Source organism: Emys orbicularis, chromosome 22 (genome assembly GCF_028017835.1).
Source record: "Emys orbicularis isolate rEmyOrb1 chromosome 22, rEmyOrb1.hap1, whole genome shotgun sequence".
NCBI classification, from domain to species: domain Eukaryota; kingdom Metazoa; phylum Chordata; order Testudines; family Emydidae; genus Emys; species Emys orbicularis.
The window spans coordinates 10,838,877-10,851,937 of record NC_088704.1 but is presented as its reverse complement, the minus strand read 5'-3'; the positions used below and the strand labels follow the sequence as shown (position 1 = coordinate 10,851,937).

General features: G+C 45.5%; 1 protein-coding gene across 1 annotated transcript in view; it reads right to left on the bottom strand.

The window, feature by feature from the left end:
- DHRS3 (dehydrogenase/reductase 3) overlaps positions 1-11,452 on the bottom strand; it is a 43,119-nt gene extending 31,667 nt beyond the window's left edge. The window contains exon 1 of the mRNA XM_065421398.1: positions 11,258-11,452. Coding sequence (XP_065277470.1) covers positions 11,258-11,452 — 195 coding nt within the window. The remainder of the gene's footprint in view (positions 1-11,257) is intronic.
- Positions 11,453-13,061: the final 1,609 nt, after the last annotated feature.

Sequence of the window (13,061 nt, the reverse complement as noted above, 5' to 3'; positions counted from 1 at the left end):
GTCTATTTATTAAATGCTGTGTTGGCCGAAGATAATTGTGTTTATTCATCACTTTAGAATGGTACAAAAGAAATGTAAAACAACGTGTGTGTCTGGACAACTAGAAATCCGTCTCTAGAACCAATGCTGGCTACTCATCTCCTTTAACCCATAGGAATACAGATTATTGCCAGTTCTTCAGTGTTCCCAATCACCATTTCAAATCCAGTTTGGCTGCCACGCCTGCTATGAATGAGACTTCATTTATTGCCGCTGAAACCTGCCCGAATAACAGCTGGGGGAAGCAAAGTCCTCTCTTTAGCCATAGAATATGTACAGCCTATGAAGTTTTCCCCGCTACTACCTAGAGAACGTGCATTAACTGTGACGATCGACCCAGACAAGGGAAATCAGACACAATGTCCCAATCACACCTCGTTCTCACAGGTTAGGCTCTCAGCAAGAGTTCCAAATTGATGGGGTATTTTGTACGATGTGGACAAACGTCCACTAAGAATTGGACTGAGACCTACCAACTCATCTCACATAGGCCACTGAATAACTGATTTCTGGTCACTATTAACCTAGACTGGATTTAACAGCTACTCACAAGTTTAAAGGCTTTAACCCCCTATGACATTTCAGGGCATAATCCACACCGTGAGGGGTTGTGTCACCCCTGCTGTGCAACCTGGGGGGCCTCACAATGTCTTTGCTGCTGTAGCGCTTAACCTGGTCTCCTCACAAACAGCTGAACAGCATGCAGGTCACACCCCGAGTGTCTGTGTATAGCCACAGCCCTGGTCTAGCAACTCTGACCCCAGCAGCCTAGCCGCAAACACCAGTCACACTCTGGCTTCCAGCAGCCTTGGTTACGACTTACAGGGTGACCCCAACACATTCCCAGTCCTGGATTTCCCCCCAAAAACATATGTTCTGCACTGTCCAGCCCTCTCTAGGACAGCCCACATATATTATGTCCCTAAGGGGAACAATATACAATAGTTTGCTACCATAAATGGAGTTTCCCACACAATTCAGTTTAAAGACAACATTGGATTATTTTTATTAAAGAATAAAACAAGTTTATTTAACTACAAAGAGGGAGATTTTGAGTACAAGTATAAGGCATTAAAGTCAGAAATGGTTACAAGAGAAATAAAGATAAAACGCTTTCTAAACTTAAACTAGACTTGGTTCAAGGTGAAATTCTTACCACATTTTCCCAGACACAGGGCTGACCAAATTTCAGGTCAGGCTCTGTTCCCAAATTCCATAGTCTGTTTCTTTTGTCTTCTTAGGTGGAAAAGAGAGAGATGGATTGGGAGAGATCACTCGGTGTTTTTGCCCCTCTTTTTTATAGTTCAGTCACCCTTTGAAATTGCATTTTCCTGAGGGTTACACCTATATAAAGTTCATTCCCGCTGCGAGGATGGAGACAAAAAGTCTGATGATGAAAGACGTTCCTGCTGTTGTCTGCTAAGGCCTGGTCTACACTGTGTGTGTGTGTGTGTGTGTGTGTGTGTGTGTGTGTGTGTGTGTGTGTGTGTGTGTGTGTGTTGATGTAAGATATGCAACTTCAGCTACGGGAATACCGTAGCTGAAGTCGACGTATCTTATTCCGACTTACCTCCCGTCCTCACGGCACGGGATCGACGGCCGCGGCTCCCCCGTCGACTCCGCTACCGCTGCTCGCTCCGGTGGAGTTCCGGAGGCGACGGGGAGTGCGTTCAGGGATCGATATATTGCGTCTTAACGAGACGCAATATATCAATCCCCGATAAATCGATCGCTACCCGCCGATATGGCGGGTAGTCTGGACGTACCGTAAGATGCAGATCTGTTTGTTTCTGCCCCCCTTCCTTGCCAAAGAATGGCCACTTGATAGGTGATTTCCCATCAGCTTCGATGACACCTGGCAAGAGGCATCAGCTTGTCCTTTGTCTTTGAGAAACAGGTTTACCCACTCCCCACACACACTTTCAGTTGTGATTTCAGCTTATGTTCATAACTTTACATAGGATGTTGCTACACGCCTTTCATCAGGATATTTTTGACCGGTGAGTTATTAGTTTTTAAATGACACCTTGCAAGGCATATTTTGTACAAAAGATTATTACAATAGTGTGTAGGGTGTGAATACAGGGGTGCATTCCGTCACACACAACCCATTAGAAAAACCCTGAAACCATCCAGTTCCGGTGCTGTAGTATCTAAACGCAAGTCTGCACTGCAACTGGAGGTGTGACTGCAGCATGTGCTGACATACTGGAGCTAGCTTTAACTTAGGGCTTGGCTACACTTGCAGCGCTGTGAGGTAAACCTGTCTTCATACAGCTGAGTAGGGAAAGCGCTGCAGTCTGTCCACACTGACAGCTGCCAGCGCAGTGGCGTGGCCACACTTGCAACATTTGCAGCTGTGTTGGGAGCGGTGCATTATGGGCAGCTATCCCAGCATTCATGTGGCTGCAACGTGCTTTTCAAAACGGGGTGGGGTGGGGTGGAGTGTGACAGGGAGTCTGGGGGGAGAGAGAGTGCTTTTTGGAGCGTGTCAGCACTCTATTTTGCAAGCTCCGAACTCCCGGCCCCCTGCTCATTCATTCACTCACTCAAAGCAAACAGCAAACTGTTTGCTTTTTCTCTGTGGTACGAGCTTTGAAACCGGCACTTCCGCATTCCTGCAGCCGGTCACAACAATGGAGAGGATTGGCCACTTGACAAGGTGATCAGTACAGCGCTGCAGGTTGATTCCTGGTACACACTCACAGGGGAGAGTCGTAGCCACTCCGCTGTATCTCTTATGCTTCTCGGGGAGGTGGAGTACCTGCAGCGGTGTTCCCAGGGAGATACAGCGCTGCACGTGCCTTGCCAGTGTAGCCGGTCAGTGAGTTACAGTGCTGGGGGCGGCTTTACAGCGCTGTAACTCGCAAGTGTAGCCAAGGCCTTAGCTAGCACAAGTGCTAATAGCAGTGAAGCCATGGGCAGCACTGCCGTCAGCGCAGGCTAGCCACCCAACTACGTCTCTGGTGGGGCTTGTACAGCCCCCGCTGAATCCACGACTTCACTGCTACTGGTATTCGTACTAGCTAAATTAAAGCTAGGGTGGGTATATCACGCCTCCATTACAGTGTATGCAAGCTCTAAGCGTTCACAGAGCAGGAGTTTCATGAGATACAAAGTGATATTTGCACAACAGAGACAAATGTCCTCAGTGGACCCAGATATCTACACCATGTTAAATAAGTTCCTTCTGTGCAAAAAGTCCCCTCAAACAAGAACATCTGCTTCCCTTTTTGCAACAGGTCAAATCGTAGTTTCAGTATGTCTGGCTTCGGTATTGTTAGGTAACTAAACCACTTATGGAAATCTCAGATGATGACCTATGGGTAGATGGTCTCTGACCAGATGTCATTTTGGTGTCTCTACACAGTACCAAGGAGCTTCAATACATACATACATATTCATACGTTTTGATCCAAAATCCAAACACTATAACGTGTTAGTTTTATACTGAGAGTTCAAAACATTGTACATAAAGCCAACGGAATGCTTATTTGCACAATACTTTTTGCCTACCACAGCTGACCCTGGAAAAAGTAGATTGGGAGTGTATCAGTTTCTTTTGTAAACCGTGTTCTTAAAGGATTTATGATTTCATTGTGTCAGATCACATGACCTAAAACAAACAAATACAATGGTGAATTATGGTGCAAGTAAGATCAACTCCTCTGTTCTGAAGGTCCTTGGATAGAAAACTCTCTCTTATCCTTATACTGGAATTCACCTGCTCTTGAGGAGGTTAAGTCTGGCACTTTCATTGTTTTGAAGTCAGCGTAGACTATAAGCCATGTACATTTATAATCAAACTACATGTCAGAGTCTGGTTTGTTATTTGTATTGTGATTGTATTCAATGGCCCCAATGATGACCGGGATCAAATTGCACTGGCTTTACAAACACATAGGTAGGCATGAACCCTGCCCTGAAGATCTTAAAATCTAATTTGAAACAAAAGGCAATAAAATGAGTTTACTTTGGGTATGCTAGGTCAGCCCTGCCAATACAGGATCAGACCCATTCGGGATGAAAGTCAAAATCTACCATATCACAAATTTCACTCCTTTGTCATCTTGTGGGTACTAGAAATGTCTTCCTCTGAAGAATGTTTCTGCCCTAGAGGTGTGTCTTGTTTGGACTTATGTGGCAGATTTAAATTCCTATAAGTTAAGTATCCGATGGCAGGTGCTTTCCGCAGAAGAGAGTTTTCAAACACAAAATAGTAGGGCATTCAGAGTCTTCAGCAGTGCTTTCCGAAATGGATTATTGAGTCTCTCTCTAAAAAGGGCACATCAGAGCAGTGGATAAGTCTTTCTTTGATTTTCAGACTCCGTAGAATGTCAGCACTTCAAGGCCTCAGTATCATTTGTAAGTCCATCTGTTGCCATAATGCAGCTGATCTTTTAATATATAGAACTGGGCAAAACCACCTAAAAAATGTATGCAACTATCTACACACTTAAACAAAAGGGAAAACAACATCTAAACATGATTAACAAAGGCCAAAGTCAAACATTCACGGGCCCATAAATTCAATCCACAATTACTGTGGAAGGATCACGAGAAGTACTCAACGTCTGCAACTTGGGGCGATACCCGAGTCCTTCCTCCGTCCTTATTCTCACTGACTTCCGTGGAACCTTGTTTGAATAAGGACTGAGTAAGATCTTAGCTGAAAGAGATTAAGGAGCTCAAGATTTGGAGCATTGATTTAGATGGGAGTTGCGTGTACTCATCACCAAACAGGATTTGACCCAATGGGAGTTTGTCTACATTAGGAAGGACTTTAGGATTTGACCCTGGAAATTTTGCTTGAATAAAGCCACATGGGATTTTGTTCTTTGGTTTTAGGCTGGAGGGAGGAAAAACCCCCAACAAGCCTTTAGGTGGAGGAAATATGAGCCAACCCAAAAGCCATGTTCAGTTTTCAAAGCAAAACTTCTCAAGTAATACTTGCAGGGAATTTTGTTCACCATCCCAAAATAATTACTGTGTTATTATCAGGGTGGCATTTTACAGCTGCCCACCATGTCGTCATCCTGGTTAATAGTATTTTGCAGACTTAGTGACATAACTGTCTAGATTCAAGTGCTGACAGAGTGAGGTCATGGCCATAAAACAACACATATTCAGCCTGACAGGGGAATTCTCTCTGTCGTTTTTATTGGCAATAGGAGATTCTTGCCATCTAGCACTGGCTCCTTTCTGTCCAGTCTGCCTGCCTTATTTTCATACCACAAGCAAGTAATTCCCTTTAATCATCTTGTCTCTGCTAGTGCAGGGAAGTGGCCATCCAGAAGGTGTAACAGGCCAAGGAAGAGACATTCCAATGCACACATGAGGCCTTATCTTATAAAAGTGGAGAGTGCTCATAACACTCTTTGAAGGTTCAAAAAAGAACTAGTTAAGTTTATGGAGGATAGGTCCATCAATGGCTATTAGCCAGGTTGGCAGGGATGGTGTCCCTAGCCTCTGTTTGCCAGAAGCTGGGAATGGGCAACAGGGGATGGATCATTTGATGATTACCTGTTCTGTTTATTCCCTCGGGGGCACCTGGCATTGGCCAGTGTCGGAAGACAGGATACTGGGCTAGATGGACCTTTGGTCTGACCCAGTATGGCCATTCTTAAGTTAATGGGGTCGAGGGAGTTCAACATCTTTGGGGAGGTGTGCAGCACCTTGTGGCATCAGGCTTGCATTAACACAAGCTCGACGCCACCCTGAGTTACTATCTGATAGTTTGGGGATGTCTCTAGCGCCAAGAACAACATTGACAGCTTAAAAGCCACCACCGGTCCATTCTACATCAGCTACTGTTGCCAACTGGGCACACCTAGTACAGATAAGAACAAACTTACAAAGGTTTCCAAAGAAACTACGAATACTACTAAAAACGGATTCACTCAGAAAAAACAGATGGGACGACCAAAAAAAGGCAACAAGAGAACATTGCGATAATTAAGGTCACCTCTATGAATGCTTTGGGGGAATTCCCATGGATAATTTCTGAGCCCAAATTTCATGCACGTCAATGCAGTACCCAATGAAAATCAATTTTGTCCAGCTTCCAGTAACGGATAGCCCAAAATGCACTGCAAAATTCAGATTGATATGTTTGGAACCCAAAATTCAATAGACAGGTTGGAGCAAAGGGGTTCTCTCTATGCAGTAATTATACAGGCTTTTTTGTTGGCTTTATTACATTCTGGCAATGACAAACATTACAGGATGTGTCCAATCAGAACAACTCTTTTGTTTAGTCCTGACTCAGTCTAAATAAACAAACTATCAACAAAGAAAACAAAAATGAGAAGCGGAGAGGTGAGACATCAAGGAAACTGCCTGAAAAGGATCATTCGACAATGGAACAGATGGCTTGATGTGGTAACCAAGACTCCATCATTGGGGATTATTTTAAAAAAAAAAAAGGGTTTGACAGATTTTTGACCACACTAGTATAATAAAAAACCCTGCAGGATGCGGCAAGTTAGACTAGAGGATCCAAGCAGTACCCTCTGAATGTAACCATCAATGAATGAATCATACTCAGGGCAGGTCTTCACCACCCGCCGGATCGGCGGGTAGAGATCCATCTATCAGGGGTCGATTTATCGCGTCTCGTCTAGATGCAGCTAAATCGATCCCTGAACTCGCTCCCTGTCGACTCCGGAACGCCAGCTCGCGAGAGGCGGAAGCGGAGTCGACGGGGGAGTGGCAGCGGTCGACTCGCCGCTGTCCTCACGGCCAGGTAAATCGACCTAAGATACGCCGACTTCAGCTACGCTATTTGCGTAGCTGAAGTTGCGTATCTTAGGTCGACACCCTCCCCCCACCCCCCAGTGTAGACCAGGGCTCAAGTCATTCAGGCCCTTATACATTGACTGATTTCACACCATCTGCTTTCTTGGCCAGGACTCTCGATGACTAGGGTCCAGAATTTACAATGTTAAGTCAATAAAACGTCTCTTACAAAACAGAGTTAGGAAAAGGAGCGTGGGTCAATCGCAACTGTATTTTCATAGTACGGCCACAACATCATACACCCAACACTGAAATCAATTATAAAGGTTTTTTTTGTTTTTAAATAATGCAGATCTATGCTGTTCCTCTTGGCTAAAGGCCCATGATGACAAGCTGTGCGTCCGACTACACAACCTATGTGTGAGATTATGGCACAAGACCGCAAGCCCCATTGTGAGCTAATGCTCAAATTAACATAAACCTGGAGTAAAAAGTTGTAACAGTTACAGGCAACATCAAAACAAGCCTTTGGGATTTTCTAATCACTCAATCAACCAATAATCAGCCAAAAGTAAAGAAAAAAACAGTCCTCCTCTCCTTTTTCAGGACTTGAACGGTAGTAATATAAACCCCAAATATGATTGAACTGACATTCGCAATCAGCAGTTTTGAAACTGTACACATCACTGGGGGAATAGTGTTTATTTTGAATCAGAGCATTTGAATCCTTCCGGAGGAAATTCACAAGAGTATGTTCAAATGCAATGGGTTGCTGTTCACCTGAGATAAGACATGAACACATCCAGTTTCTTCTGTAAATAACTCTCTTTATATACACTAGCTTTGTACACTTCTGCCAGAAGTGCTCCTAAACATCTTTCAATCCTAAATCCCTTTACACCTGTCCAGCTATTTATTGAAATGTAGGTCTTGAAAACCTTTTCTCCAGAGAAGTCGAAAGGACTCAGGATACAAGTAATGGGATATAGAGCGTTTCATCTCTATGATATATCGCTGGCACAAATTCATCCTGGGTCTAGTAATCTCTTACTGTCTGATGGTTGCTGGTGGTCTCAGTTCAAAACCCTAGTTAACAAGTATTCACGTAACTAAAACCAACGCTGCAACTGGCCCTTAACTTGTCCCACTGTTGGCAATTTCAACAAAAAGGCCAATGAATGAATGAAGATAGAAAACAAAGTACCCCTAGAAGAGGAAATTTTCTCTCCTTGAGGTGGTACATCCAGATCAGATTTGACGTACATTGGCAGGACAGTGTGGGGAAAGGAACTTGCACACTGCCACTGACCATGATGCTTCTGTCCTGTCAATAGAGGACTTCAGTCTCCGGGGCTGTCAATCCAGCTCTTTTTGCAAGCACAACATTCACTGAGACCCAGGCACACACACATCCTCCTTATTTGCTGACATCTTTGCAATCTTAACTGAAAATACATCATATTTTAGAGTTAAAGAATCTTCAGAATCTGAAATATTTTAAAACTGATTCTCAGTGAGATACAGCACTTGCGATATTCTCTTGCTGTCTCGCATAGAATCTGTTTAGCTATATCTTGCATATGCTTTAAAAATAAAAACAAAAAAACCAGGCCATGATAAGAGGGATAGGATCTCAGGTGAAAGCCATCCCCTATTTAATTATCAGGTATGACTTCATACACTAGCAATAACAACTAACCCCTCTGTAGGAAGATTCTAATCTCAAATACATGGTTGTATATCGCCGCCTACCTCCAAAACTCCACCACTATGCCTGCGTGCGCAGGCGCAGTGATCGATCTTTCAAGGCGTACTGTGCATCCACAATTAGAACCTGATTTTTAATGTCAGTTTCCTCTCCCCATCACCCAGCAATGTTTGTGACCTCAGAATTTCATACCAGGGATGACAGCCTGAGTTTGTAAAACTTGCTATCAGACAAGCAGGATCAACAGTGGAAAATCAACTATAACAGATAATCCCAGAGTACGCACAATTATCTGAAGTAATTAACTCTAATGTGAGAGGAACCGCAGGACAATAGAATATTTAACTCCTGTGTGTCTCTTGGCAACATACTAGAATATGCAATTTTAATTATTTTGTTTAAAAACTTTTTTGCAATTCTTTCCAGTTGTTTACAACCAAAACGCAAAATCAAGGAGACTGATAAATTAAGAGATGGGTTGCATCCTTTACGAAGACACTGCATCACATGGAGGAAGTCAGCTTTTGAAGTAAAAGGGAGACCAGTTAAATCTCAGGGCCAGACAGTGGAAGTTATGAAAACGTTCCCTAAACAAATACTGAGGGAGGAATACAGTTGGGTTTATGAGTCAAGTTCCACTCTGAGAATTCCTGCTTTATATACAGACCACCATCTGTTACACAAAGGGGCCAAACTGTGCTCAGTGAAACTCCATCAGAGTTAATGGGATAATGGAGCAGGGGAGAGATAGCTCAGTGGTTTGAGCATTGGCCTGCTAAACCCAGGGTTGTGAGTTCAATCCTTAAGGGGGCCATTTAGGGACCTGGGGCAAAAATCTGTCTGGGGATTGGCCCTGCTTTGAGCAGGGGGTTGGACTAGATGACCTCCTGAGGTCCCTGCCAACCCTGATATTCTATGAAATGGTGACATTTGCCCAAGGTTCTCAGTGAAGACAGTTCCTGAGCCAGATGATAGCCAGAAAAGAAGACATGGAGAGCAAAGCCAGAACATATTCTCTCTGGCCATGTACCACCACATAAATGATAACATGGGCATATTTTCATAGAAAGTACTAAACTCTCAAATACTTTATCACCTTCTAGTCAGGTTTACCCCTCTCTGAGACATTTTATGATTCTCTATATGACTTAATATACAAATGAACTGTATTGTGAAACAAATGACAATTGTTTTGTTTTCAGCTCTACACCCTCAGTGAAAACAGCTCCCTTTCCCTCTACCCATGTCAATTAATGTACTGGGGCTTATTACCATTGTTCTGTCTCCAACAGGGTTGCAGCTAAATAGCTAATAAAACTAGTTACAGAAATGGTGATACTTTCATAGCGCAGCCAGGCTTAGCCACCAGTCTGACCAAATAAATAAGTCAGGAATCATGGTATTTTAATAGATGATGAAAGTACACTGTCAGCAGATTGTCTAGGTCCAAAGTTCAATGACTTGTATGTTCAGCCTCCAAGGAATTGTAAATCTCAATGCAGGGTTTAAACTCAAACACATACAAAACCCAAAGCTGTACACAAGGCATACCTCAAGCCACACACCCCTCACAGCTAGATGCAGGTAAATCTCAATGCCACACACAAGTCTAATCTGTAGACAGGTGAATCTTGGCAAACGCACACATACACCCTGCAAGTTGCATACAGGATTTACTTTGAATAGATATTTACTCCATCTCCATGCACTATGTGATTGTCTCCTAGGAGCTGACTGTGGGGGATTCCCGCCAGCCCCTTCATAGCAGCTAAAGTGTAAATCTATCTAAGCCATGTTGTGGTGATTGCTTTCCGGAGTCCCACCTTTGGACTCACCAGGGCCAGTGAAAAACTGAAGTTCCTATGCGATTGCTCTGGGTAACTCAGTGACTCGTCCCCAGCTCTTTTCAAGGGGAGAAACGCATTCAGCCTCACATCCCAGCATAGGTGCTGGAACTGGGGTGCTGCCGCACCCCCTGGCTTGAAGTGGATTCCATCATATACAGGGTTTACAGTTTGGTTCAGTGGCTCTCAGCACCCCCACTACACAAACTGTTCCAGAGCCCCTACATGGCAACTTAGATTCTTACCCTCTTCCTCCCCCCACATCCAATGATTCTGGGGAGCAAACAGCACAGGGGGGGGGGGGTGTTTAAAGACTGACTTTCAGTGGAAAGCCACCAGGGTGAACTGAACCTGGCCGCTTAGGGCTGCCCCTCCCCCTCTCCCCAAAAGCCGAGCTCAGCCCCCTTTCCAGGCGCTTAGGAATCGGACCAGGATCCTGTCTAAACGGCTGTAAGAGGAGAGGATCAGCCGCATTAATTCCCTGCCTCTCAGGCAGCGCCGGGTGCCCCCGTGCCCAGCCCTGAACCGAGCCCCACGCCCAACCCTTCCGAGTGCGCTCCGCGCCCCAGCGGAGACACAACCGTGTAAACAGAAAACGCAACTCCAGTTCCTCCCCGGCGCAAAACCCGGACCCGGGTCCAGACAGACCCCTCTGCAGCAGGGGCAGATGCACGAGGGGGGCCAGGCTCTGAGGACACAGACGCCAAGGTAGCAGGGCTGGGATGACGGGGGGGTTGCAAAGCAGCCGCCCTCTTCCCCCCTTCTCCCTGCTGATCAGCCCCACGCCAACCCGGGGCAGGGTGGGTGGGTTTGGGGGTCTGTTTCTCCCAGTCACCCCGCAGGGAGACCTGGTAGCAGCAGCAGGTGGCGGCCGAGGGCGGGGGGCTGTCCCCCCCCCCACTCATCTCCCCCCCAGCTCAGTCCTCACCTTTCTGGCTCCTCGCTTAGCAAACTCCCTGGCCAGGTGGCGACCGATGCCTCTGCCCCCGCCGGTGATCAGCACGTTCTCCCCGGACAAGTCCCGGAGCCTGGCCGGCAGCAGAATGCACACGGCAGCTTTGAGCACCAAATAGACCATCTGCACGGGGAAAAGCAGCAAAGCGCCCAGCCATTTCCAAACCATCCTCTTGATCCAGGCGGGGCAGGAAGACCCCAAACCCCCCAAACTGTTTCAGCCCTTCACAAAACCAAAGCAAGAGCGTGTGAAGGGCAACACGCCCTCTTCCTTCCCCCACCAATAGGGGGAACAGTCTTCAAGCCCCTTCCAAAACCTGGGGAGAGAAAACCTTGGCCGGGAAAGATCCTTCTCCCCCCCTCCCACCAGAAAAAAACACCGTGGGGGGTAGGAGTAAAATGGTGCAGAAGATAGTTGCTTCCCCTCTCTCGCTGCTCAGCTCCCTTTGGGATTGTCACATGCAGGTAAAATGTTTTTCTACTGGAGGAGGACAGAGAGTTTGTTTAAGTTAAAAAGAGAGAGGGGGGGAGATGGGGGGGGTGGAAGAAAAAATAAACCCCACCAACCCCTACAGTTTAAAAGTGCAAAATTAAAATCCAGTTTCCAAATGGCAGGGTTTTATTTAAAAAAAAAATAATAAAAAAAACGAAGCAACCTAGGTCTCCAAATTTCAGCCTGCAGTGCCTTCCAGACAGCCCATTTCTATTCTTAGACTCAGGAAATTGCTTAAGGCTTGCCAGGACTTTCTTTTTAAGAAAGGGTCTATTCAGTGTAAGGTGGTTGTCGGTTTCTTAAATATATATATATATATAAGTATCTACAGGCACTTCTCTTCTGAGCCTGGTGCAAAAGGCAGAGCTGATTAATTCTCTCCCCCCCCCTTCTCCTGTTTCTTTCACTTGGAGTATCTGTGATCACAGACAGGGTTAGGCTGCGCACGGTTTCAGCTCTGGTTCTTATTCATTTCTCCCCATTGCTCTCTCTGCCTATCACAGCTGCAGCGCCGGGGAGGTTTTATACCCCATTGAGCCTGATTGACAGTTAAAGTGTTGGGGAGATTTTACTACTGTTTCTGAGTGGCTGGCTTTGCTCTCCCCTCCCCCCAGAGCTATCTCTGAGCCACTGCACATAAACTCACACACACACTGAAACAGACACTCTCGGGGTTGCAAGCCTGCAAGCCAAGACTTGCTGCATGCCACGTTGGGCTTGTGGTTGTAATTGAAGAGCATTGTAACAGAGAGCCAGCTAACCTCCTCCTCCACGTTAATAAATTTCAGATAACTGCAGTGATCTTACTTGAGCCCAACAAAAGCAAGAGAAATTGGGGTTAAGGGTCAATTCAAGGGACTCATCTGTTCCTAAGAGTTTCAGCTTAATGTGGGGTAGAAAGGCAGAGGATCCCCTGGCAAGGCTAGGAAGCTGGTAATGGGATAGACGCTTTCACCCCTTGGTTCCTGGTCTGGATCCAGGCAGCACAGGCTGGTTAAGGACTGAAATCTGTTACCATTTGATGGTTGCTGTATGGAATTAATTTGGAAGATTTAATCCAGTTCCTAGTGGACCAAGTTCACGACACAGGAGTCAATGAGAACTGGTTTCAGAGTAGCAGCTGTGTTAGTCTGTATCAGCAAAAAGAACGAGGAGTACTTGTGGCACCTAAGAGACTAACAAATTTATTTGGGTATAAGCTTTTGTGGGCTAAAACAGAGCCAGGGAGACTGCTTCCCTCAAAGGGAGTCACTTTTGGTCACTTCATTTGCCTAAAGGGGAGTGG